Source organism: Melopsittacus undulatus, chromosome 2 (assembly GCF_012275295.1).
Source record: "Melopsittacus undulatus isolate bMelUnd1 chromosome 2, bMelUnd1.mat.Z, whole genome shotgun sequence".
Classification (NCBI taxonomy): domain Eukaryota; kingdom Metazoa; phylum Chordata; class Aves; order Psittaciformes; family Psittaculidae; genus Melopsittacus; species Melopsittacus undulatus.
The window spans coordinates 313,242-340,097 of NC_047528.1; the positions used below are offsets into that span (position 1 = coordinate 313,242).

At 55.3% G+C, this 26,856-nt stretch overlaps 1 protein-coding gene across 6 annotated transcripts in view; it reads right to left on the reverse strand.

Annotated features, from left to right (window-relative positions):
• The window catches only part of STIM1 (stromal interaction molecule 1), a 58,458-nt gene that overhangs the window by 12,882 nt on the left and 18,720 nt on the right, over positions 1–26,856 (reverse strand). For 4 of the 6 annotated variants that reach the window (XM_034074356.1, XM_034074357.1, XM_034074359.1 and 1 more), the window contains exons 2-8: positions 24,842–24,975; positions 20,393–20,507; positions 16,663–16,774; positions 15,579–15,694; positions 9,013–9,190; positions 4,218–4,395; positions 835–1,002 (exon numbers count right to left, since the gene is read on the reverse strand). In XM_034074356.1, coding sequence (XP_033930247.1) covers positions 835–1,002; positions 4,218–4,395; positions 9,013–9,190; positions 15,579–15,694; positions 16,663–16,774; positions 20,393–20,507; positions 24,842–24,975 — 1,001 coding nt within the window. The remainder of the gene's footprint in view (positions 1–834; positions 1,003–4,217; positions 4,396–9,012; positions 9,191–15,578; positions 15,695–16,662; positions 16,775–20,392; positions 20,508–24,841; positions 24,976–26,856) is intronic. The other 2 variants (XM_034074358.1, XM_034074361.1) reach the window with 1 other exon arrangement.

Genomic DNA, 26,856 nt, shown 5'->3' on the forward strand with positions numbered 1-26,856 from the left:
CCAGACTACCAAACACAGTTAATGCTCTGTGGCTGCGGGTTTGGGGAAGCAGTTTTTAGCTTGAGGTTGGTTGGGGAAAAGTCTCCCCTTTAAAGGAGTATGAAATCAAAGCAGAGTGGGATTTAGCTTCACAGACCTATCAGCCTTATCCTGAAACCCAGACAGCCCAAGGACACGGACAGGAGAGCTGGGACAGCACAGGGAAAAGCACTGAGAGTTCAAGTGTTCATAACAAGCACCCAGCAAGGAAGGGTCTTCACACCCTGCCAGCTCCGGCTGCTGTGTGTGTGTCCACAGGCACAAACACGTTACAACAGCAGCCCTGCACCTCAGAGCCTCTGGTTGCCACAGCACATTTGAACCGAGTGGGAAGGCAGAAATGATTCATCTCTACAGAACACATCCATGTTCAATGGGGCTGCCTGGGCACGTCAATGACCTCAAGCAGGGATTATACTTAATAGGTGCAAACCCTCCTGCTTACTAATGACCCACAGGGCTGTCACATGGGCACAGATCCCTTTCCTGCACCTTCCCTGGGCTGCAGCACACTGAGGCTGTGGTAACGCAGCTCATGGGCAAGCCCTGGCCAGGCCATCGCTCAGCACCATCCTGGCAGCGTTCAAGGCCAGGCTGGATGACATGGTCCAGTGTGAGGCATCCCTGGCCATGGCAGGGGTTGGAACCAGATGCCCTTAGGGTCCCTTCCAACCCAACCCAGCCTGGGATTCTATGATTAACATGGCACTGAAGGTGGTGCAGAGCAGCCCCTGTGCCAGCTGCATTCCCCAACACCACGGGGAGCGCCCATGGTGTGGACATTGATGCTCTCACCCCTTCCTTGGCCACCAGCAGCTGCTTCTCGGCGTTCTGCTTCTTGATGTTGTAGTACTGGACCTCCACCTCGTGCGTCAGCTGCAGCCACTTCTGCAGGGCCTCGGGCGCAGCCCAGCTGCAGTGTGACTCCAGCTCCTTCTCGGCGTTCTTGAGGGCCATGCGGACCTGTGGGAAAAGCACCCCTGTACTGCAGCAGCAGAGGGGACCCCCCCAAGGCAGCGTCACCCCAGCCCTGTCAGACAACAGCAGAGAGGAAGGCTCCGCACGGCTTCATCCCGCTCAGCACAGAAGCAGAAGCTGCTTTGAGAGGTGGGGGGCAAGGGAGAGGGAGCTCGGCAGCATCCTGGGATCTGAAGGGTTCCAGGAAAGCTGGAGAGGGGCTTGGGACAAGGGCCTGTAGGGCCAGGCCAAGGGGAATGGCTTGAACCTGCCCAAGAGAGGGGAGACTGAGCTGAGCTCTGAGGCAGAAGCTGTTCCCTGGGAGGGTGCTGAGGCGCTGGCACAGGGTGCCCAGAGAAGCTGTGGCTGCCCCATCCCTGGCAGTGCTCAAGGCCAGGTTGGACACAGGGGCTTGGAGCAGCTGCTCCAGTGGAAGGGGTCCCTGCCTGTGGCAGGGGTTGGAGCTGGAGGAGCTTTAAGGTCCCTTCATCCCAACCCATTCCCTGTTTCTGTAACCTCCTCCATCCCAGCTCAGTCTCCTCCACACTTACCTCATCTTGCTGGAGAAAGGAGCAATTACAAAACTAGAAGTGGGTGACAAACACGTCTGAGAGACACAAACCTCACACAAAGCATTCAGTGCTAGGGCCCAGCACAAACTGACACTTCCCTGCCACTGCACACACATGGAGAGACTCCAGCAGCCTGACACCAGCCCTGCAGGTGTGATTTCCAGGGAGCCAAAGGCACCAGGTTACACACAGATCCTGTGAAGTGCCCTTCGGGATGGATCCTGGAGGACATTGCAAGATCCATCAAGGAGAAGCAAGGAGGCACCACACAGGAGAGGTCAACTGCTTATATCCCTTAGGTGTGATTTAGTCTTGCTGAGCATAACATGGCCTAAACCACTGGCACAGAATGCCCGACCCAGGCAGGGCTGCTTATATCCCTGTGACACCTCAGGCAGAAGTGACCACGATCCACACACATCTGGCATTGAGGACTATGGAGAATCAGGAAATGGGACACGAGTGATGTGGGGTAGAGGAGTGCTCAGACATTGTCAGGAATGCTTCTGGGGACTGGTGGAAAAGGGAGGTGGTGCAGAACAACAACCAGTGGCTGAGATGAGCAGTGGCCAGAACAACCCCGCTGGTTCTGCAGGGAACCAGCACAGGCAGGGGTTACTTTGTGAGGCCACATTCCTAAGGTCCCATTTTGATCAGAACACTTTATAGGGCAAGGAATGATCTCTGGGGCTGCCACCCTGGCTGGGGCTGTGGTCTGGAGGACGATGACCTAGTGAGGAGAGAGGATTGGTATGAACAACCCCTATGGGAGAGTCCATCCCAGAAACACACTGCAGCCCCAGCTCCAGCAGGAGCTCCCAAACCCCCCAGCATCACTCCAGTGATAAGAACCATCAGCTGCAAAAGAAGGTCTTGGTTTAATACCCCCTGAGACCCAAGAATATCTGAAATGGGATGAGGTTTCTGGTCAGTGGGAGTGACTGGTTAATGTCAGTGTGGTCTACAGCTCACTGGGGTGGTGATCATGTTATAGCACACAGTGTGGGTCAGGTGGGTAAAACCAGTACTCACCCTGGCAGTGCATCCCTCCCAGGGGCCTCTAAGAAACAACAGAGCAGTTGAGTCACCTCCAGCTCCCTAGGTTCTCACCAGGTGTGAAGGGAGGGGAGGTGGGATGGGTGAGACCCTGCTGGGAGCACACTGGGTACCAGGGCCAGGGGTTACAAGAGGGAGGCCTCACACCCTCTTTAGAGGCCCAAAACAAAGTGACTGGATTTGTGTTTGTGTGAGCATGGACATCCCAGTGTGTGTCCTGAAATGGGGCTCAGGGACTATGGGGGGAGGCTGGAAGAGCAATGAGGAGGATGCCCCATCCCTGGCAGTGCTCAAGGCCAGGTTGGACACAGGGGCTTGGAGCAGCTGCTCCAGTGGAAGGGGTCCCTGCCCATGGCAGGGGTTGGGAATGAAGGAGCTTTAAGGTCCCTTCATCCCAACCCATTCCAGGATTCTATGATCACCAGAGCAAAGCTGGTCCCAGGCACCTGCGGATCTCTGGGCTCTTGATATTCCAAGCAGGAAGGGAACTTTCTGTTTGCTGACTGCACATACCTGGCCCACACTGCCCCATGGTTCCTGGTGACCTGATGGCCCAGGACACTTCTTCCTCCCTTGTCCATGGAACCCCTCAAATCCTGCCTTGTTTTCCTCCCCATCCTCCATGGTGGCCATGAAGGACTGGACACGGTCAGGCTGGGGATGTGCTGATGGCCTCAGAATTCCCAAGGCACTTGCTTGGCTCATGTAACTCCAGCTCACACCAGCTCAGGTTGAACAGATCTATAAGGTAGAGTCAGGCCAGAACTGTCCCTGAGGGAGCAGGAAGCAGCCACTGGGTTTGTGGCTTTGGGCAAAGGCAGTTCCCAGGTGCTCACTCTCTGCCCTCTGTTACTGCAGATGCCATGAGCATCAGCCTTGATTTTCATTATTCCCCTATAGCCTTTGCTGAAGGCCTCAGGGTTTGAAGCTGTAGGACTGGAAACCTACAATGAACTATTTCACAGATGCTCTGTGTATCCTTCTGGACAAACCGTGTTTCATTGTGCCCAGCAGCAGCCTTAGACACATTCTAGACTTACATTAGGATGGATAACCTGGGGACATGTTTTTCCTGCTCATCTAAACATAAAACTAGTGGATTTGAGAACTGCATCCCAACTCTAACTTTGCTGTAGATTCTCATCTAGTGCTGACTCTCCTTGGAAGCAAATCTCCCTCTCACACCTCTCTGATCCACCACAAAACACGTTAAGCACAACCAAAGTCACCACAAATCTCTGCTGAACCCACAAAGAGATACAAAAGAAAGAGCTCATGGTTGGGAGTGGGAGTTAGAAGGCACCAGAGGGTGCAGCTACAGGCCAAGTTCAACCCCCCATGGACAGGATGGGATGCTGTTTGGCTCTGTGTGTGCTCACACATGGGATGCTGTGTGGCTGCAGCCCCACAGCCCCACCAGCACGGTCCCTGCTCCCATTGCCCAGCAGTGCGGTCACAGAGTACAGGGGAGTGGGAGAAGCCCTCAGACCCCTCCCTCCACAGAGGGCAGTGCAAAGCCCAGTGGCAGAGCAGGGTGAGCAGAGCAGCCCTGAGGGCACAGGGCAGGCTGAGGAGCTGCTGGTGCTGCCTTACCTGCTCCAGCTCCTGCTCCGCATACTTCTGGCGGCTGAGCTCGTTCTCGGTGCCCTCCCGCAGCTCCCGCAGCCGATGAGCCTCCTGCTTGGCGATGCTGATCTCGTCCTGCAGCTTCTTCTCCAGGTGCACCTTCTCCACCTCCACGGAGCGATGCTCCTCCTGAGCCTTCTGCAGCCTGCAGGACAGCAGAGCCCCTGTGGCTGTGGTGGTGCCAGTAGCACCGGCACCCACCACCTCCCCAGCCCGGTGCTCACTGACCATGGGTATGGGCACAGGGGTGTCCATGGGGAAGGTCAAGGAGAAAGCTCCCCATGGCCAGGGAGAAACTGAACCACCTCCAGAGTCACAGCCTCATTTATTAAACACTCAGCAGGAATTATCTCATTCCCAGTGTTTCCAAGATCCCCATTAATAAGCCACAAATTAACTTCAGTTTTCAGTGTCTTTACAAACTGAAGAGCTTTGCTTTAAAGAACCAAAAAAGGAGAAGGAAGATCAGCCTCAGCAGGTCTAACCAGGCAGATGGGATGTTCTCCTTGCAGGAGCCTCCAAACAGAGACATGTCTTAATCCTGCCTGGAAGTTATTCTTTTTCCTCCTAACAGAATTAAATCAGTAGCAATCATACATATGGCAACAAGGAGTATGAACATAGTCCTTGTAGCCATTCAGGAAGGTTCAACCATTGAGGCTGGAAAGCTTCAGCCCCCTGCAGGAGACACCACCACAACCACAGGCAGATGCTTCAGGGTTTCAGTGATGATTGGATGGATTTGGTGGTTTTCATGGAATCATAATCCCAGCCTGGTTTGGGTTGAAGGGACCTTAAAGCTCCTCCATTCCCAACCCCTGCCAGGGCAGGGACCCCTTCCACTGGAGCAGCTGCTCCAAGCCCCTGTGTCCAACCTGGCCTTGAGCACTGCAGGGATGGGGCAGCCACAGCTTCTCTGGGCACCCTGTGCCAGCGCCTCAGCACCCTCCCAGGGAACAGCTTCTGCCTCAGAGCTCAGCTCAGTCTCCCCTCTCTTGGGCAGGTTCAAGCCATTCCCCTTGGCCTGTCCCTCCAGGCCCTTGTCCCAAGCCCCTCTCCAGCTTTCCTGCAGCCCCTTTAGGCACTGGAGCTGCTCTCAGCTCTCCCCTTCTCTCCCCCAGGCTGCCCCAGCTCAGCTCTCTCAGTGACCATCTAAAACTATCCATAAAATGAAAAGAAAGCCCCCAATTGAATCATCTCCACCAGAAATAAGTATTTCGAGGTCATAAAATCTTCTCCCCTCGAGATCAACATCCAAACTGGAAAGCAAACCAGGGGATTGATGTGTCCTATGACAGAGAAGAGGGACAGTGGCGCTCAGTGAGCTGGACCTGACCAAGACCACATCTGGAGAGGGGCACTGTGGGGCTTCCTGAGCAGCTCCTGCTCCTCAGCTGCTGTTCTCTGCAGCACACACCAAGGGAACGAGCCTGGGGGTGAAGGGCATCACTCGGGTGTGCTCTTGGGCATGCACGAGCAGCAGGGACCCATCACTGCCTCTGGGGCAAGACTGAGGTCCCTGAGTGCCCAGCAAGGACTCCTCTTGGCCAGTGACAAGAGCCTGGACAGCCTGGCTCTCTCTGCCATCACATTCCCTCTCCTCTTGGAAAGGCCCAGTTCCAATTGACAGCTCCGCTGAGAAACTCAAGTGTTTTCTTCCCAATTCAAAGAGGCTCTTGCCAGGACATTCCATGTTCTCAGATAAGCCTGTGCTCCCTGCCCTCAGCAGCAGCCCTACAGCTCTTCCATACTAGGCCTGTGCGAATCCCAAACCACCAACACATCTCTTGTTAAAGGAGAAAATTCCCTGGGCTGTGACGCAGAAGAGGGAAGGAATTTTCTCCTTCAGCTAACTCCCAAAGGCACTCTAACATTGGGATTCCATTATAACCTCCTGTTCTCCTGACAGAGCCCGGGTTTGCTTATGTTGGTGATGGACAAAACCACGCTTTGTGTGTGCAGTCACCTTCAGACCCAGGTGATTGAGCCACGGTGGCACAATGTACCCTGAGCTTTACCACACAACACAGAGCTACACTTGTAAGCATAAAATCATCATGGAACCCAGCCTGGTTTGTGCTGAAGGGAGCTTAAAGCTCCTCCATTCCCAGCCCCTGCCACGGGCAGGGACCCCTTCCACTGGAGCAGCTGCTCCAAGCCCCTGTGTCCAACCTGGCCTTGAGCACTGCCAGGGATGGGGCAGCCACAGCTTCTCTGGGCACCCTGTGCCAGCGCCTCAGCACCCTCACAGGGAACAGCTTCTGCCTCAGAGCTCAGCTCAGTCTCCCCTCTCTTGGGCAGGTTCAAGCCATTCCCCTTGGCCTGGCCCTCCAGGCCCTTGTCCCAAGCCCCTCTCCAGCTTTCCCGCAGCCCCTTTAGGCACTGGAGCTGCTCTCAGGTCTCCCCTTCAGGAGCCTTCTCTTGTCCAGGCTGCCCCAGCCCAGCTCTCAGCCTGGCTCCAGAGCAAGAAATCAAAGGGCAGTGAAGCAAGAACCCAATGTCATCAATACAGATCTTCATACAATCTTCCATCCTCAGTAGGATGCGCTAGGACACAAGCTCTTTGATCCTGATGGGTCATTGAACTGACTGCAGTGTCACTGGTGAAGGATGTTCTCAAAAGGTATTCTGAAGATGAACAAAAGATGACTTTTTACATCCATCCTTCCCTTCCTGGCTCTTCCAGAGGCATTGGACTTGTTCATCAGCACCAGCACTAGCAGCTGGCAGGTAACTGGAAGGCATCACACACCTTCTGCAGGTCTGTTCAGCACCAAGTGCCAATGAGGCAGGACATGAGGTCCCTTCAAGCTCTGGTAAAGAAGTTTCTGAGCTGAACTTCAGAACAACTGATGCTGTTTGGAGGTTCTGCTGCTCCTGCAGTGGCTGAGGACCACAGCTCAGCCTTGCTGGGGCTCCAGGATGAAGTGAAGGTGTATTCCACCTTTAGAGGAGAATTAGCCCAATCCTGCACCAAGATGCCCCACAGTGCCCAGGGATGCAGCTCCCATCTCCTGAGCTCCAGCTCGGTGCCCTCCACAGAGGACAAGCCCTCCCTGCAGAAACAACACAAGCTGCTCTGGCTTAAGGCTCAGCTATGTCCAGTATTGGTGGTTTTGGGTTTCTTCCTCTCTGGCTTTAGAGCATTAGTTGATTCCCAGGAACATCCACTTGTTTACGTGGCTGTGCCCTCGGCAGCAGGGCCCAAGGTCGTTCCTCACACCCTGCATTCACAGCAGAGGCTGTCTGGAGCTCTGCTCCTCAGTGGCATCAGGCACACCTCCTGCCCTGGATGCAGCCCTGAGGCTCCAGATGGACAATGAGGAGCAAGTCCCACCTCCTGCTGCCTGTGGAAATGAATCTCCTTCTCCCTGGGGCATCTCCAACCTGTGCTGTAGAGCTCAGAGCTCTGTGGAACCAGCTGTGGGATGGAGCTGGCACCGTGGCAGGTAGAGGGGAAATGCCCTGTACCCCATCCCTGTGCCAAAGGGAACACAGGTCACGTATCCGCATTCCTGCAGGGAACGTGCCCAGTCTGGCACCATCACCTTGGTGCTCTCTCAAGTATCTGCTCCCCCATAGACACCAACTGATGGGGTCACACTCGAAAGAAAAGCCCTTCCAGCAAACCCCAGGAGCAGACAGATGCTGAAGGCTGCTCATGGCACATAGGCAAGAACAGGCTGCAGTCCTGAGCAGCTGCTCCGAGGCCTCCCTGGAGCCCTCCCTTCTCCCCAGCCCTCTCATCTTGTCTTCAGGGCAAGAAACAAATGGGCAGTGAGGCAAGAACCCAGGGTCCCGCATGGGGCTTCCTACTGAAGCCTCCAAAATGATGTGTTCTGTCCATCCCTCCCAGGCAGCACTCCTGAATGCAGGTATCAGGATGCAGACAGGATTCAAGAGGGGATGTGTAATTCCTCTGTTGTTTCCATGGATTCAGCATGCGTTCCCCATCACAAGTCAGCATGAAACAACCTGACCAGCCTGGATGCCAAAGTCTGCATCATCTGGATTCCTGTGACACCTTTAAGAGGCTCTTCTTCCCCTCCAGGTATGGATTTAAACTGTAATTTCAGGGAGTGGGGATCCCACTATACTGTCACTATGAGTCAGACAGGGAAGAGAAACCACATTACTTTCACTGTGTGAAATTCCACTGCTCCCATATACTCAACTGTGGTAAAGGAATAGGAAGTGCCTACTTGAACTAGAGGAGGCCCTCAAAGCAAAGTGAGTACAACAGAGGAGCTCCCATCCCCTTTGCTCAGATGAATGTTTTGCTCCATAAACCCTTTGATTCCTTGCCCTGGAGCCAGGCTGAGAGCTGGGCTGGGGCAGCCTGGACAAGAGAAGGCTCCTGAAGGGGAGACCTGAGAGCAGCTCCAGTGCCTAAAGGGGCTGCAGGAAAGCTGGAGAGGGGCTTGGGACAAGGGCCTGGAGGGCCAGGCCAAGGGGAATGGCTTGAACCTGCCCAAGAGAGGGGAGACTGAGCTGAGCTCTGAGGCAGAAGCTGTTCCCTGGGAGGGTGCTGAGTTCAAGGCCAGGTTGGACACAGGGGCTTGGAGCAGCTGCTCCAGTGGAAGGGTCCCTGTCCGAGGCAGGAACCTCCCACTGCCCATGGCTCATCCTTCCCTTGGATGAGCTTTAACCTCCCTTCCAACCCAAACCATTCTTATTCCGTGAAATCTAAGGGAGTAAGAACGTTGCAGGTAAGGGTGACAGGCTGATGGATGCTGGGGCTGGGTGGACACACAAAACGTACCTCTCCTGAAGGTCATGGAGAGACTGCTCAGCTCTGTGGAGCCCCTCCAGGTCCTTCATCATCTTCTTCATGTGCTCCTTGGAGTAGCGGTTCTGGATGTAGGCAAACCAGCAGCCACCCACTCCGATGACGATGGACACCACCAGCATGAAGTCCTTCAAGTGGTTGTGCCGAGTCACTGGAAGAGACCAGAGGCACCACTGAGTTCAAGAGAAGATGACAACACAGCAGAGAGGGACATGGGAACTTCAGACTGTGTTAGCTCGATATGAAACCCTGTTTCCATCAGTCAGCAAACAGCAGGGACAGACGTGAGAGAGAGGAAGGGACCAAGTGTGGGTTCAGTGCTAAAGAGAAACCAGACCCAGGATTTCCCAGCTAAGGAAGAGCACTATTTAGTGTCCACCCAAATCTCACAGTGCCCCAGTGAAGCCAATAGAGGGATATGGATATTTGCTTTAACTCATCACCAAATCACTGTGAATCTCAGTCAAGACAGAAGATGCAGAAGCTAAAGGTTATCAGAGCTGCTATGCAGAGTGTGGGGAAGCCAAGATGAAAAGGTGTTGAAGGAGGATGCTGAGGTGTTTGATTGGGAGGAAAAGATGCTGGATTTGATGGAATTCAGTATTTGGGGGCAGGAGGATGGAAACAGGATTTTACATCCTCATGCAGCTCCAATAAAGGATTTACTTGGGGTTTCCTTGCAAAGGCAGAACAGCAGGGACTGTGAGAACAGTGCTCAGGGGATTGTGGCTGCCCCATCCCTGGCAGTGCTCAAGGCCAGGTTGGACACAGGGGCTTGGAGCAGCTGCTCCAGTGGAAGGGGTCCCTGCCCGGGGCAGGGGTTGGGAATGGAGGAGCTCTGAGGTCCCTTCAACCCAAACCAGGCTGGGATTCCATGATCTCCAAGCACAGATGACAGGACAGATCTACATTTTCTCTTCATATCCTAAAGTTGTCAGGTCACTGCTGCAGGAATTCCACAACCCCACAGTTACAAACCACAGACAATGGCCTGGAGCTATCAAAAATAACCCAAATACACACACACAAACGTAAAGAATTGGGCAAAATGTGCCATTCCTACTCAAAGGCTTTAGGTGAAGCACCACAGAAGGGCATGGGCAGCCTGTGCCTAAGGAACAGCTCACCTTGTGCCACAGGGACAGGGGAAGACACCAGCTGTAAATGCAGTGGAGCAGAAGATGGCACTAAGCTGGACTCAGACTCTCAGCCAGAGGAGCAGATGTGTCCCAGCAGGGAGGGCATTAAACCTGAGACCAGGGAGAAGCCTAGTGCTGCATCTCCAGCTTCAAGTTATGTTTCAGCCGAGAGCAGCTGAGATGTGCCACAAAAACGATGGCTTTTGAGGTCATTTCTTCCCCAACAGCAGATGATGGATGGAAATGCGCTGACTCCTCTGACTGCATCCTAAGGGACACATCACATGGGGCTCATTGCAAGCGACACCCATGGCCTGCAGTGATCTTTACTGTGTTGAAGTGCTGGAGTCTGACCTGGTTATGGGACCAAACTACACCCCATGGACTCCCTCTGGTCACAGCCCAGCTTTGGTTTCTCTGTAGGTCGCTCTCCACTGGGAGTCAGATGAGCCTGAAGGTGTTTGAGTCTAACAGGGCAGAAACACCATTCCTGGAGTGACTCGAGTGAGCTGCTGCTGTTTGTGCCTGGTAGGAACTGCTCTGCCTGAGTGAGAGCCAGAAATGGGGAACAGACATGAGCCAGCACAGGGAACAGATAAAAGCAGCCAAGTACCCTGTCTGTACAGGAATATACTGATGAAGTGTGATGGATGGTCTGTATATAGAATGAAGATGCCTTGAGACCCCTTTGGACAAGGGCCTGCAGGGCCAGGCCAAGGGGAATGGCTTGAACCTGCCCAAGAGAGGGGAGACTGAGCTGAGCTCTGAGGCAGAAGCTGTTCCCTGGGAGGGTGCTGAGGCGCTGGCACAGGGTGCCCAGAGAAGCTGTGGCTGCCCCATCCCTGGCAGTGCTCAAGGCCAGGTTGGACACAGGGGCTTGGAGCAGCTGCTCCAGTGGAAGGGGTCCCTGCCCGTGGCAGGGGTTGGGAATGGAGGAGCTCTAAGGACTGCTGGGGATGCAGCACAGCACATGGGAGGTTTCTGGCACCCACTGCCAGGTCATGGTGACCCCAAGTCTCTCTCTTCAGGGCTGCTCTCCATCCAGTCATCCCAGGCTGTGTCTGTGCTGGGAGTTTCCTCTTCCTCACCAAGGAGCTTCTATGCTGCATTGAACTACACAGCAGTGATGAGCAGCACATGGTCACTGGGCAGTGATTGAACATCAGCTCCTGATGAAAGCTATCAACTCATCATTCCCTTTTAAAGCTCCCCCCAGCCCAACAGCACTGGATCAATGCATTAACAGTATTAAATACAAGAGATGGAGCTGTGGGATCCCAGCTCATGTGATCCCAGCTCAGGAAGGAAACCCCCTCACTGCATGGGGATGCGAGGGCTGTGTGCACTGCTCTGACACTGACGCTGCAGCATCCCAGATGCACAGTAAGAGAAGGAACCACCTCCTCACTGACATCAGCTCTCCCACAAACCCTTCCAGACACTGCTGCGCTGCTCCAGGAACAGAGGAACTGCCCTGGCACCATCTCAAAGCCACCCTGAGCTGCTCCTCAGTGAGGCAAGCGGCTCCAGCACCACCCCAGCAGCACCGCTGCCCTCCACCAGGGACCATTCCAGTCTCAACCCTCTCTAGGAACCCTTCACTGGGACTTGGCAGCGTTTCCCCAATGGAGACAGCTCCTGTGGCCAGCACACAGGTGCAGAGCCCAGGACAGGGGCTCTGCAGTGAGCAGAAGGGAACTGGGGCTGGAACAGACCGGCAGCATCTCCCCTCCTGCAGCCCCCTGAGCCCAGCAGCACCAGGAAACCCAGCCCAGAGCCGAACTGGCAGAGCCAGTAATGGGAGGCACCAGTGGACACAGATGTGGGGCACAGGGAGATGACCTGGGTGAGGGTGATGGGTGCAGGGGCTGATGGTGACAGGCCAAGGGGAATGGCTTGAACCTGCCCAAGAGAGGGGAGACTGAGCTGAGCTCTGAGGCAGAAGCTGTTCCCTGGGAGGGTGCTGAGGCGCTGGCACAGGGTGCCCAGAGAAGCTGTGGCTGCCCCATCCCTGGCAGTGCTCAAGGCCAGGTTGGACACAGGGGCTTGGAGCAGCTGCTGCAGTGGAAGGGGTCCCTGCCCTGGCAGGGGTTGGGAATGGAGGAGCTTTAAGGTCCCTTTCCTGAGGGATTTAGGATGGGAGCTAAAACACCTGCCCCTGACTGCACTGTGGGGTCTCTCCCCACAGGGGAGGGACAGGAGCCTCCCCCATCCCTCAGCTGACATCCAAGCACTGCTCCCCTCACCTTCCAGCACAGGATCCATCACCCTCCACACCAGAAGAGATCCAGCAGCTTTTGGAGAACATTCACTTGTAAATTCCACACTAAAGGAATAAACAAGATGAACTCTGGCCCCGTTTCCATCCCGGATGGAATATCACAACATCCTCTTCCCAAGGAGCAGCTCCTGGCAAGCTGCTGCACACAGGGAGCTTTGAATGGCTCCAATTCACGCCCCAGGAGGCTGCCAGGCTGCCTTGCTGGGGGTTTGGTTTCCACCACCCACACCTATTCCAGTTCTGTTCTCCTTTATTGCTTCCTTGGCTGCTGCTGTTCCCGTTGTGCCCAGCTCGGCTCAGCCCCACAGCACAGGGCCTCAGCAGGCAGGTTTAGGTGTACCCAGGGCAATCCCTGCCAGCCCCACCTGCAGCTGAGTCAGCTCCAGTGCCCAGGGCCCAGCAGGCTTAGGTCTGCAGTGCTGGACAAACATCAGCAGCTTCCACTCCAGACAAGGGGATAAGGAACTCAAAGGAGAACTCAGCCTGGGGGTAAATTTTGCTTCCTAGAGCTTTTCATTGTCAAGTACAGGACAACCAGAGGAATTCAAGTGTTCCTTGCTGGGAAGGAACATGTGGGGAACTGTCATGGTTTAAATTCAGCCAAGTTGGCTTTTTGTGCCAAGGAAGGCACCTGAGCACAGGAGTCATTTGGCTGAACTGCCTGGTGAAACTCATAGCACCCCAGCCTGGTTTGTGCTGAAGGGACCTGGAAGCTCCTCCATTCCCAACCCCTGCCAGGGCAGGGACCCCTTCCACTGGAGCAGCTGCTCCAAGCCCCTGTGTCCAACCTGGCCTTGAGCACTGCCAGGGATGGGGCAGCCACAGCTTCTCTGGGCACCCTGGGCCAGCGCCTCAGCACCCTCCCAGGGAACAGCTTCTGCCTCAGAGCTCAGCTCAGTCTCCCCTCTCTTGGGCAGGTTCAAGCCATTCCCCTTGGCCTGGCCCTACAGGCCCTTGTCCCAAGCCCCTCTCCAGCTTTCCTGGAGCTGCTCTGAGGTCTCTCTGAAGCCTTCTCCAGGCTGAAGAAACCCCGGACATGTGAGCCACATCCCACCCCCAGCAGCTTCACAGAGCAGACCACCTGCACTGAGCACCCCAGCAGGGCTGCAGCAGGAACTCATCCAGGAGCACTAAATCCATCACTGCTCTGAGCTGCTTCAGAGGTCACTGAGCACTTCCCGACCGTGCCCATGGCTCAGGGCTGCTGGAAGCGGCTGTTTCGCAACCCCTTCCTTAAGGAGTCAGGTTTGGATAAACAACCTCTCACCACACACCCCAAAGTGAGCTGGAGACAAACCACAGCCAGCAGAAAACAGCAAATATCACCTCCTAAAAGGCACCAAACTACTGCAGCCGACACTGAAGACCTGTCTCCTCTTGTCACATACCCACATGGAAGCTGCTCAGCCTCTGGCAATGTGAACTGCTCTGTGATGTGAGCAACCCCAACCAGGATGGTCACTGCATCACTGAGCACTGTGATCAGTGCAACCATGAGATGCTCCTGCCCCAGTGCCATGGGAGCTCCTCAGACACAGAGCAGGACCCATTCCACATCACTGCTTACTTTCCATGGGAGCACCCAGGGCTGCCTGAGAACTCCTCCCCAGGCACAGGAGCCCCTGGGCAGCTCTCAGCTGTGAGGCCTCCATCAGCCCTGGGCATCACCACTGACACCAAAGAGCCACAGAGGCCAAGGGAAAGCCAGAGGCAAACTGGGCCTCAGTGAATGTGTTTTGAACACCTGGAGGCAAAAGAGGCCGATTACAACCTGGACTGTTCATTCACCCAGCTCATAGAGTCCCAGACGGAGCTGGGATAGGAGGGACCTCCAGGATCACCCAGTTCCAACTCACACCTGCACCTTCCCTGTAAGCTCCATTGGGTTCACTCTGTGCAGACACTTTTCCCAGGATTTACCCATTTCACTTTTTCTCAGGGATCTGGACACGGATTGAGAACAAGGAAGGTGCAGGAACAGGGGCTTAACCCAACAAAGTAAATGGAAGAAATCACTTATCTCTGAGGGAGCTGGGCTTGCTCACAGCCTGCTTTGGGTTGAAGGGACCTTAAAGCCCATCCAGCTCCAACCCCTGCCAGGGCAGGGACCCCTTCCACTGGAGCAGCTGCTCCAAGCCCTGTGTCCAACCTGGCCCTGACCCTTGTCCCAAGCCCCTCTCCAGCTTTCCTGCAGCCCCTTTAGGCACTGGAGCTGCTCTCAGGTCTCCCCTTCTCTTGTCCAGGCTGCCCCAGCCCAGCTCTCTCAGCCTGGCTCCAGAGCAGAGCTGCTCCAGCCCTGCAGCAGCTCCATGGCCTCCTCTGGCCTCACTCCAGCAGCCCCAGGTCCCTCCTGTGCTGCTGCTGTTGCACATGGGGGTCAATGTGTGCTCAGGCAACACAACTGCCATAAAATCCATCTCATCTGCAGGATTCCAAGCAGGAACAGGCCCTGCTCAGCTCCCCAGTGCACCTAAAGCTCATGACAAAGACATGAGTAAGAGGGAGAGACAAAAGTCCCTTTAATAGACACTAGACATGAGCCAGACAGAACGAATGCAAAAGGAGCACCCCAGCAGAGCCGAGATAAGCATCAGAGAGCTTCCAGATGCCAAGAGACGCCTGTAATCAGCATCAAAGGAGCCGAGTCCCATTCTCATCCATCCCAAATGCCTTCCCATCCAGGATAAAGCCATTTCCCTCATCTGGAGGCAGCAGATCTGCAGCCTGAGTCACTGACAGCCCCAGGGATGACGGAGCCGGTCCCCAGAGCAGCTTCCCTCTGGAGCAGGGAGGGCACTGCCTTGGGCAGCTGCACTGCACCAAAGAACAGGAACCACGGGAAGGTTTAACCCTACCCATACAGGAGATGCCAGCAGGACAGTGGGTCTGCATCAGCACAGGTGACACAGAACCCAGCGGGCAGGATGCTGCTGGGCTATGGAGCTGCTCTGACAAACCCAGAGACAAACCCATCCCTGTTTCAGAGGGGCTCCAGCAGGGATGAGGTACCCTGTGCAGGGCAAAGTGTGCTTCCCACAGACCTATCTTTGCTGCTCAAGCCTGAGCAGGGGCAGATCCTCCTGAGGAGCAGCCAAAGGACTCTCAATTGTGGTACTTACAGAGAGGAGGCCCAAAGAGCACCGTGTCCAGAGCCTTCAGCTGCAGCTTCTGCCTGTGGCTTCGGTCTGTCATTTTCAGCACACTGCCCATCATGGTGGCGTTGTTCACTGCCAGCCTGGGGATCAGCCAGAGAGAAAGGGAGGGTTGGGCATGTCCATTTGGATAATAACTGAGCAAACATTAGTAACACAGAGGCTATGGGAGCAGAAACGCAATGAGCAGGACCTGAAAGCTCCCTGCTTAGTCTGTCAGAACTAAAGAAATCACTCAGACACTGTCATCTCTGACACAGGATCTCTCATGAAAGAGATAAGCAGCAGCGTCTTTGGCTTTCCATGCAGAAAAGAAGGAAAACCCAAGGCCACGTGTGTCTCACTGAGAACTCAGGCCCTGATCTCTTGCTGCCCAGTCCCCGCTATCCTTGTTTTTAACCAAAGCTCTGGTGCTAGCCCCTGACATCTTCCACAGACCATAACCCACACTTCTCACTTGGAATAACTATTGGGGTACACCATGTACTGCCTCAAAACCTGCTTTCCTCTCAGTTTACAAGCCCCTTCTCAGTGACAATAACCTTTACCCATAGAGGTGGTCTGAGCTCTTTGGTTTAAGCCATCTCATTCTCTTGCGGAACACAAGGCTTAGAAGTCTCCTTTGCTGGAGCATCAGGGGGCATGGATTCCCACCACCCCACACCAGTGATGCAGAGGTACATAACCAGTAACTGGGAATGTAAATGCTACTTGGATAACACCCAGAAAGTGAAGTCCCAACCCCTGCACAGGCAGGGACCCCTTCCACTGGAGCAGCTGCTCCAAGCCCCTGTGTCCAACCTGGCCTTGAGCACTGCCAGGGATGGGGCAGCCACAGCTTCTCTGAGCAAGTGCAGCCTCTCCATTCACCCACAGCAGATACACACTCACCTAAGGATAAGTCTCTCCCTGCAGAGGACCACAGCAGAGAAGCACCCAAAGGTAACTGGAGTGGAGGAGGAATGACACTTGGCTCTATGGTGCTGCCCCAGCTCTGGTTTATTCCCTGGCACCATCCCAGAGGAACACAGGACAATGTGGGAGCACTGACCTGGGCATGGCGTGTCCACTCAGCTGCAGCTTTCGGAAGGTCTCTTCATACTGTGGCAGCTCCACGTAGGTAATGAGCCACTGAACCACCTCGTCCACGGTCCAGTTGTACACTGCAGGAGAGGCAGAGAGCAAGCTTAGTATTGTGAGTGAGCAACTGAAGTCATCACACCAGCAACAAGAACACAACATCACCTGCACAGCTCATCCTGTCACCTTCAAAGTACCACCAGTTTAGTACCAGGGAATGGTTTTAGGTGGAAGTGACCCAAAAGCTCCTCCAGTTCCACCCCCCTGCCACAGGCAGGGACAACATCCACTAGAGCAGCTTGCTCCCAGCCCTGATGTTTAAACACATTCCTACTGAGTGTGCAGTGAGCTGGATCGAGGTATTAAATCCTGTGCCCTATTAGCCAAGAAATAATCCCCTTGCGATGCTCCAGGCAATCCTGCAGCTCCTCAGCCCCTACATGGTGACTGCTGTGATCATTTTGGGAGTCTGCTCTATGCACAACAGGCTGCTGCAGGTTCAGGAAGACACGATGGGCTGCAACACGTTTCCCCTCAGGAGACACCACCAAGGAAGGTAAAGGACGGGTGTGTTCCCCACAGCAGCCTCTGACAACAAAGGCTTCACGGTGCTTGGTTTTACATTGTGCTTCCAGCTCAGGGAAGAACAAACCAGGCCATGAGGCCATCAGACAAAGGAGCGAGCACAGGCGGTGTCTCCTGGCACCCCTTCAGTGTCACAGCATCATGGAACGGGTTGGGTTGGAAGGGACCTCGAAGCTCATCCAGCTCCAATTCCTTCCACTGGAGCAGCTGCTCCAAGCCCTGTGTCCAACCTGGCCTTGAGCACTGCCAGGGATGGGGCAGCCACAGCAGCCCCAAGCACTGCACTGGTGGTCACCAGCCCGCACGCTGCTGGCCCAGCCTCTCTCACGTGCCCTTCCCACCAGCCAAGTAGAGAAGTCCCATTCCCTGCTGGCTCCAGGCTGAGCTGCAGGTCAGTGCTCCATAGCACAGCCTGGATGTCAACAGTGACTTGTTCCACAAGTATGAGAAACATCCTCCAGGGAGCTGAGTGCCTTGGATGGAAGGAGGACAGAGCAGGAGCCAGGAGCTGAGCAATGGCAGCAAGGCTTGAAAAGAAGATGTCATCTCCTGATGAGTCACGGATGTTTGCTGGCAAACACGAGGCCAGCAAAGATCCTCACTGGAGGAAACTCCCCACAGTTAATGGTGGCTCAGCCAGGAGCTGTGGGAAACCTCTTTAATAGATACAGCATCATGGAATGGGTTGGGATGAAGGGAGCTTAAAGCTCCTCCAGCCCCAACCCCTGCCTGGGCAGGGACCCCTTCCACTGGAGCAGCTGCTCCAAGCCCCTGTGTCCAACCTGGCCTTGAGCACTGCCAGGGATGGGGCAGCCACAGCTTCTCTGGGCACCCTGTGCCAGCGCCTCAGCACCCTCCCAGGGAACAGCTTCTGCCTCAGAGCTCAGCTCAGTCTCCCCTCTCTTGGGCAGGTTCAAGCCATTCCCCTTGGCCTGGCCCTACAGGCCCTTGTCCCAAGCCCCTCTGCAGGTTCCTGTGGCCACAAGGAAGATGCCAGAGCAGGAGCAGGCCAGGGAATGTCGCTGCCTGGGTGCAGCTCTGCCAGCAGGGAGCCCAGAGGGATAACAGTGCTGCAGGGCACGAGGCCAGAGCACTGGGCAGGGGCTGTCCCTGCCCACGGAGCAGCCACAGCTGCGCTGGGAATGGTGCCCATGGGGGCAGGACTCAGGCTCTGCAGAGCCTGTGGGAAGTGCTGGTCCTGGAGCTCCCCATGGACATTCCTGCCTGCACAGGAGTGTGGGCACCTTTGCTGCCTGCCCAGGGTGTCCCCATCACTGCCAATGACAACAGGCTTGTCCCTCAGGGTCACCTCCCCTTGCCAACAGCCACCTCTTGGCTTTGCACGCACACCAGGATCCTCCGAAGCCTTCAGCTTCTCCCTCTTTTTGGCCTTCCATCTCCAGAGGTTCTTATGTGGGGAAGAAATCCCTGGGAAACAAGCTGGTGGCATCAGCATCATCTGCTGCAAAGCTGAGCAGCTCCTGTGCCCTGATCCCATCTGCTGCTCCAGTGGCTTTGGGCTTTATCTGTCAAGTCCCACACTCTCTGTGAGCATCACTTTGTATTGCTGGACAAGCAGGGGCAGAAAGAACTTTGTCCTTTACGTGTGTGCCCAGGAACAACAACAGGAGGCAGAAAAGTGCCTGGCTTGAAAGCAGCTGAAGCAGGGACCACCCTGGGCTCCTGTCCCCAGCAGACCCTGGTGCCCTCAGAGCTGCTCTTCATCCCCACATGCTTTTCTCCGAGCTCAATACTACCAGTTCTTGGAGTTCAGACTCCAACACTGGTTCTGTATGAGACCATCCCTTGGGAAGCAGTAACTTAATTCATCTGTGCCTGTGCAGAGGGCCAGGAAGGGAAAACCAGAGCAGGAACCAAATCCAAACACAAGGAAAATCGTTACTGTCACAGGAGCTCTGCCCAGAGATGTGCCAGGTCCCGTGTGTGTCACAACAGGGAGAGTGAAAACAGCTCAGCAATTAAGAGACCTGGGCAGTATCATGGGATGTTCTCCCACCTCCCTTAACGATTTCTGCCCTTTCCCAGCCGAGATCCAGACAAACTCCAGGCAAAGCCATTCATAAGCAGCTGTACAATGGAATAAACACCAGGCAGAAGCTGTTCCCTGTGAGGGTGCTGAGGCACTGGCACAGGGTGCTCAGAGCAGCTGTGGCTGCCCCATCCCTGGCAGTGCTCAAGGCCAGGTTGGACACAGGGGCTTGGAGCAGCTGCTCCAGTGGAAGGGGTCCCTGCCCATGGCAGGGGTTGAGAATGAAGGAGCTTTAAGGTCCCTTCAACCCCAACCATTCCATGATTCTTTTCCTGACCCCCGTGGGCACCTTCCTGGTGCCTGCACACATCCAGCACTGCAGGAGCTCAGCGCAGGGGGCACCTGCAGCAGCCAGGGAAGAATCAGTGCACGTTAAAGCTTCTTCCAAGATCCCAAAGTTTCAGGAAGTTTCCAACCAATGACTCAGCTTCCACAGGTGAGCTCACCAGGATGGTCAATGCCAGTTCCTAACAGCCTGCACTTAACAGAGAATCATGGAATGGTTTGGGATGGAGAGGACATTAACATCATACAGTTCCAAGCCCCTGCCACGGGCTTAGTTCTGCATCCCATGGGTTTGTGCCCACTTCCAGGCTTAGGACTTTATTCCCCTTCTCTTCACCAGCTTAAGGAGCTTTTCAGGCTCAGCAAATTCCTCCTGAGGAAAACATGATCTGCAGAACTCCCACACAGCTCTGCTCAGCATTTAGGATGCTGCTACCCCAGAACCACCTGCAAGTGGGTATTTGAAGGAGAACCTGGAATGGGACCGTATTTGACTGTATTTTAATGCACATTCCTTAGGGCAGGGAAACTACAGTAATTTATACCTTTATGGCCATTGTCAGAGGCCAGGATCAACAGACTGCAAGTACCAAGACCAATGCAATGTCACCCAAAAAGGAAGCTAGAGGAGAACTGGACAAGGCAGCCAGGGAAGCAGCATGTACATCCCAGGAGGGACACACAGTGCTGCCAAGGTTAGATGAAATCCAAGGTGCTCATCCCTTTCATGGCACAAGGGGCAGAACAGGCTGTTTCAAGTAGCTTCTTGGGGTTTTATTACCTTCAGATGTCTTCCAGGCCTTCCAGAGGTCTTCCACACTGATGAGCTTGTCCTCCCCATGGAAGGTGCTGTGCTTGACTGTTGGGTCGTGGTAATTCAAGTCCTCCCTCAAGAACTAGGAGAAGAAACAGCAGGATTAGGTTTTGGTTCAGCTTTGAGGGAGAAGAGAAGCATTAAAACCAGAGATAATCTTTCACCTGCCTTTCTTATTCTTACATCCACAGGCTAACTGCTATGGCAAAGCGCAGCTACCTCTGAGATGCAGCATCTCTGGTCTGATAACCTCTGATCAAAACAACTTTATCTCCACACTGGTTTGGGTTGAAGGGACCTCAGAGCTCCTCCATTCCCAACCCCTGCCAGGGCAGGGACCCCTTCCATGGAGCAGCTGCTCCAAGCCCCTGTGTCCAACCTGGCCTTGAGCACTGCCAGGGATGGGGCAGCCACAGCTTCTCTGGGCACCCTGTGCCAGCGCCTCAGCACCCTCCCAGGGAACAGCTTCTGCCTCAGAGCTCAGCTCAGCCTCCCCTCGGGTCCTATTCTCCCCTGGGTAAGGATAACACAGGCAGCTCCTGCAGCCTGTGACCGGGAGGGGACGTGGCAATGTCACCCAGCGCCACAGGCAGCGGCTGCCAGCTCCGCCGGGACCAGGGATCAGCTGCTCTCTGTATATTTAGCTCAGAGCACAGGAGGGAAAAGTGATCTCCTGCAGCTCCCCTCCAGCACAGGAGCTCCACAACAACCCAAGGACTCAGTGCAGGGGACGGGGCTGCTGGGCGAGAGCATCGCTGTCAGCAGGGAGGAGGATGCAGGATGGGCCATCGCCTCCTTCCAGGAGCTGCTCATGGATGGAGCTGCACATCAAGGACTCCTTAGAAACGGATCTGCCCTTAGTGTATGTTGGAGAGAGGCCAGAGGAGGCCATGGAGCTGCTGCGAGGGCTGGAGCAGCTCTGCTCTGGAGCCAGGCTGAGAGAGCTGGGCTGGGGCAGCCTGGACAAGAGAAGGGGAGAGCTGAGAGCAGCTCCAGTGCCTAAAGGGGCTGCAGGAAAGCTGGAGAGGGGCTTGGGACAAGAGCTTGTTAGGGATAAGAATGAGCTTGGAGCAGCTGCTCCAGTGGAAGGGGTCCCTGCCCTGGCAGGGGTTGGAGCTAGAGGAGCTTTAAGCTCCCTTCATCCCAACCCATTCCAGGATTCTCTGCTCCTATGCAAGCTCCTGTCTCCAAGCCCTCTTTCTCTAACGTACCTGACCCCAGGCAGGGACCTCAGAGGTTGACAGGAGCCAGGCCCTGATGAAGCAGCAGCATAAACCCTGTTTCCTTAGCAAACCAGGCCAACAGCATCCGAGGACTCCTCGGGAGGAGCCTCCACCAGAGCTGCCCCTAAGCTGCTGGAGCTGCCTTTGGAGTGAGCGTGGAGGCAGAAATAGAGCAGTAATTAGGAGAGGTCCCCAGCAGGGACAGGGCTTTGCTTTAATTGAGGTCACTGCTGCCATCTGAAACTGCACTGAACATCCACTTCCAGAAGGGAAGAGGCAGTGATGGGTTCAGGGCAGCACGAGGCTGTTGGGTGAAAACTCACCCAGTTATTTGAAAGCATCCTTTGCTTCTGTCTCTTTCTGCCCAGTCGGGTCTGCAAGACATAGCCAGATCCTGCTCCCAAAAGGCCACACTAATAAAGGTGAATACAAAGGTCCCAATGGACCAAGGAAACACCGGGACGGGAGTAAAGAAGTCACTCTGGCCACTGAGCCCCCTGTGCTCCAGGGCACAGCTCACATGCCATGGATGGGAGCTTCAGCATGTGCATCCAGGACCAACATCCGTGAGAGCCACAGGCTCTGCTGAAGCCTGGATCTGCTTCTGGCAAAGAGGGGATTGAACACAAGCTTCCAAATGACCTCGGCCTCATCCTCAGGAGAGGGAACTGCTTTGTCCTCCTCTTATTGAAATAACTGATGTGAGATGAAGAGAAAGGCAAAGACCAGAGAAGTTGGGTTTAGCAGGGACCTCACCAACCCAGCTCAACATCTGGGCAAGAGGCCTCTCACCCAACCCAGCTCAACACCTGGGAAGATCAGTCACTTACACATTGTGTTCTGCAGCTCTGTTAAGATGTCTCTCTGCTTTGTTCTGCTGCAGATCCACATATTGACAAATAAAAAGTCAATCCCAAGCACAAGATCCTACAGGAAAGGGCACAGCCGCTGTTCCCCACCCCTGCTGCTGTGCTGGCACCAGCACCATGCCACAGCACACTGCTTCCCAAGCCACTGTCTGTGTGGTTTTCCAAAGGGTTTATGGAAATCGAGGGTGAAATCCCCCCCTCTGCACCCACTGCCACGGTGGGAGCTCTGCCCATTGAAAGCAGGTGCATGAAGATCAAACATAACCTGCCCAAGGGGAGCCTGAGCTGAGCTCTGAGGCAGAAGCTGTTCCCTGGGAGGGTGCTGAGGCGCTGGCACAGGGTGCCCAGAGAAGCTGTGGCTGCCCCATCCCTGGCAGTGCTCAAGGCCAGGTTGGACACAGGGGCTTGGAGCAGCTGCTCCAGTGGAAGGGGTCCCTGCCCATGGCAGGGGTTGGGAATGGAGGAGCTTTAAGGTCCCTTCAACCCAAACCAGGCTGGGGTTCCACGGTAACACACACAGCAAGACTGGAGGAGAGCTGATGGGTCCAAGACAAGCAATGCACGGGGCCTGGGCATGGTCTGATCCATCTCTGAGGGGTTTGAGCACTGACTACAATGGCACCAGGGCCTCTGAAGCCTTTTAGAGGAGATTTTATTGCTCACACAGTGGCAGTATCTGGACATAAAAGGCCCTGAGGGTACAACAGCTTGGAGGAGTTAATCCTGTTAGTGCTTGTGCAATAGCCCTCAAGGGGTGCACTGAGAGAGGCAAGAGCTGCTGAGAGAGACATGAACTGCTCAGCAGTGCCCAGCACTAACACATGGTTATCCTCACTCTAGTAATGGGTGATAGGATGCCTGCAGAGGGTGGATCTCCCTGGGGCTGTCCCAGGAGTGCAGCTGCAGCCTCAAAGCCAAGCGGAGCCGGGAGCTGCCTCCAGAGAAAACACCAAACCTAAGGGACTGCAATTTAAAGCCTTTCATTTGGTTTAATTACTCCATGAAGTGGGATTGAGGCAGAGGGAATGGAATGCAACCTAGGAGCAGGCAGCCCTGGGAGCAGCTCAGCAGGGTGCTGAGCTCCAGGCTGCTGGGTCTGGAGCAGCCCTGGAGACTGGCACCATCCCAGAACCCAAAGTGTCCGTGTGACAGCTTCATCTGCCCCATAACTCAACTGCTGCATCAGCCTGGGTGGGAGATTCTGCCTCCTGGATGGTGGTTTCCTTATCTGGCAGGCAGGAGCAGCATGCCCATTGGAAGGGTTCCCCATGGATGAGATGCTGTGTGGTTCTCATGGATGGAGCAGTGCCGGCTGCTCTGTGCCTTCAGTCATGAGGGAAAACAGGAGCCTTTTGGTCCAGGAGCAGCAGAACACGGTTTCGTACCCTCCTGACCCCACAGAGGTGCTGTCAGTCCCCACAAGCCATACGGGTTGTGCAGCACTGTCCCCATCAGGACAAGGCCTGGGTGCCAAGGGCACATCCAGCAGAGCTCCCAAGTGTGCTGCTGGTGGCTGTCACCCATCACCCTCCTCTGAGAGGGAACCAGCTCAGGACCAGCCTCTGACTCAGAACCAGCCCCGGACTCAGCAGCTCCTGGCTCACTCCCCACCAGGGCCAAGAATAAACACAAGAGGGATGTGGAGCTGTTGGAGTGAGTCCAGAGGAGGCCACAGAGCGAGGGCTGGAGCAGCTCTGCTCTGGAGCCAGGCTGAGAGAGCTGGGCTGGGGCAGCCTGGACAAGAGAAGGGGAGACCTGAGAGCAGCTCCAGTGCCTAAAGGGGCTGCAGGAAAGCTGGAGAGGGGCTTGGGACAAGGGCCTGGAGGGACAGGCCAAGGGGAATGGCTTGAACCTGCCCAAGAGAGGGGAGACTGAGCTGAGCTCTGAGGCAGAAGCTGTTCCCTGGGAGGGTGCTGAGGCGCTGGCACAGGGTGCCCAGAGAAGCTGTGGCTGCCCCATCCCTGGCAGTGCTCAAGGCCAGGTTGGACACAGGGGCTTGGAGCAGCTGCTCCAGTGGAAGGGGTCCCTGCCCTGGCAGGGGTTGGGAATGGAGGAGCTTTAAGCTCCCTTCAACCCAACCCATTCCATGATCCTATCCCTTGTGTGCAGGAAAAATGAAGTGTCAAGAAGCCCCCAGAACTGAGGCAAAGCCACACACTAAAGACCACAGCCCTGAAATACTGTTTGGATCAGAAGCCTCAAGGCAGCACATTGCTGCCTCTGCCAGGGAAGAGCCTAGAGCCAGGAGCCTGAGCCTGCACCCCTCAAGTGCTGAGAACAGCCCTGCAGGAGCAGGGCCGGGGCAGGCAGCAGTGAGCACCTACCTCATCGCTCTCCTCCACGTCCACGTTGCCGTTGGCATCGTCGTCCATCTGCTTGTGGATGTTGCGGACGGCCTCGAAGCTGAGCTGCTCGTCCTCATCGTGGCACAGGGGCTTGTCGATGCGGCAGAACTCTGCTGAGGAGCAGAACCCCATGTCAGGCATATGGGACCAACCACATCCTGCACAGCCCCGGGCACACAGGGCTGGGCATGGCCCCAGCAAGGCTGAGCTTCCAGCTCAACCCCTCCAGCACTGGGTGCTCCAAGGGGCTGCTCCTGCCCGCACCATGGCCATCGATGGCCGGGAGGTGAGGGGGGCTGCACCTCTCCCTTGGACACTGGTAGTGTTGGCACAGCATCCATGAGGACACTGATGGCACAGCATCCATGAGGACACTGAGAGGAGAGCTCCATGTTTATACAATGCAAGAAGTCTCCCCCCTCATGTTAGAAACACAATTTTCTGGCTTCCTTCCACATTCTTCTACATTTCATTTCTCACACTTCAAACCCTGCCACATGCCTGAGTCCATGTAAGCACCAACGTGATCACATCCTGCCTGTGACACTGCTACATGGTGAGGTGTGACCCAGGGCAATGGCAGAGCAGGGATGCAGACACAACAGCCCAGATGCCTGGAACTGAAAACATCCCCCAGAGCTGAGCTCCTTGGGTAACACACAACAAGAAACCCCCTTGTGATTCACAGAGGCTACACCAGGGTAAGGATCAAGAACTGTGGGGTGTGGGCTGTTTGCCAGTGACAGATGTCACTGATAAGGCATTTGGGAGACATTTATCTTTGAGGGAGTATTTACCATGGAAACCCTGTCCTGCACTTGGGTACAACAGCCCCTGCACCCTCCTGGCTTGGGGAACTGTGGCTGGAAGGCTGCTCATGGAACAGGACCTGGGGGTGCTGAGTGATGGAGCTGAGCATGAGCAGCTCATGCCCAGGCAGCCCCCAGCATCCTGGCCTGGATCAGCACCAGTGCGGCAGCAGGGCCAGGGCAGGGATTGTGCCCCTGTGCTGGGCACTGGGGAGGCTGCACCTGGAATCCTGTGTTCAGCTCTGAGCCCCTCACTGCAAGAGAGACCTTGAGGGGCTGGAGCGGGGCCAGAGACCCTGACTGGTTCCATGACTCACAAAGCTCAAGAAGTTCACCCCACACCAACTCATGCCTGTCTGTATGGCCAGGAGAGCCCAGCAGTCCTATAAGTCACTGACCCAAAGCCATGCGGGAGCTGAGAACACTCCCCCGACCTCCCCCCATCACTTGGAATCACAAACCAACCAGGTTGGAAAAGACCTTTAAGATCATCCCGTGCAACCACTGCCCCAGCACTGCCTGGTTTTCCTCTCCTACCTGCACAAGCATGGCAAGCTCAGCTCAGCACACTGGGCTGGGCCTTGCTGCAGCCATCTCTCATGCTGATCTCAATGGCACAGAGCAGGAACACAGGATGCTCATGGTATTTATCCTGCCCTTGGGCTGGGCTTCACAAGGCACAATGAGATCAGGCTAAAAGATACCTCCCAAAATACTCTGTGATCATCTTGTTCTAGGCCTGTGCTTATTATTACAGCAACGCTCTGGCAAGGCTCAAATTCTGAGCAGGAAACGTCATGTTATGATAAAACACGAGTGGTTTCCTCATGTTAACACCCTTGTAGCCATGTAAAACCACATCCAGCCAAGCGTCCATCCAGCGTTCGGACCACAAGACACATGGCTTGAGGTGATCTCACCAGGTCTCATGCAACCACAAGGACAACCGGTGGGGATCTGTGATACAAGGCAGCAGCAGGAGCAGTAAGAACATGGTTGCACATGTTGATAACCAAGCACACAACTCACAGCTATGGAGTGAGTAAATAGTGAGGAATGTGTTTGCATCAAGGCCAGGAAAAGCCTGAGTGATTTAATCAGCAGAAGCCCCTGCCCTGATAACAGAATGGTCCTGAGGGTGCTCCAGGCAGCATGGGCCACCCTGTTATCCAAGGGGAACACAGG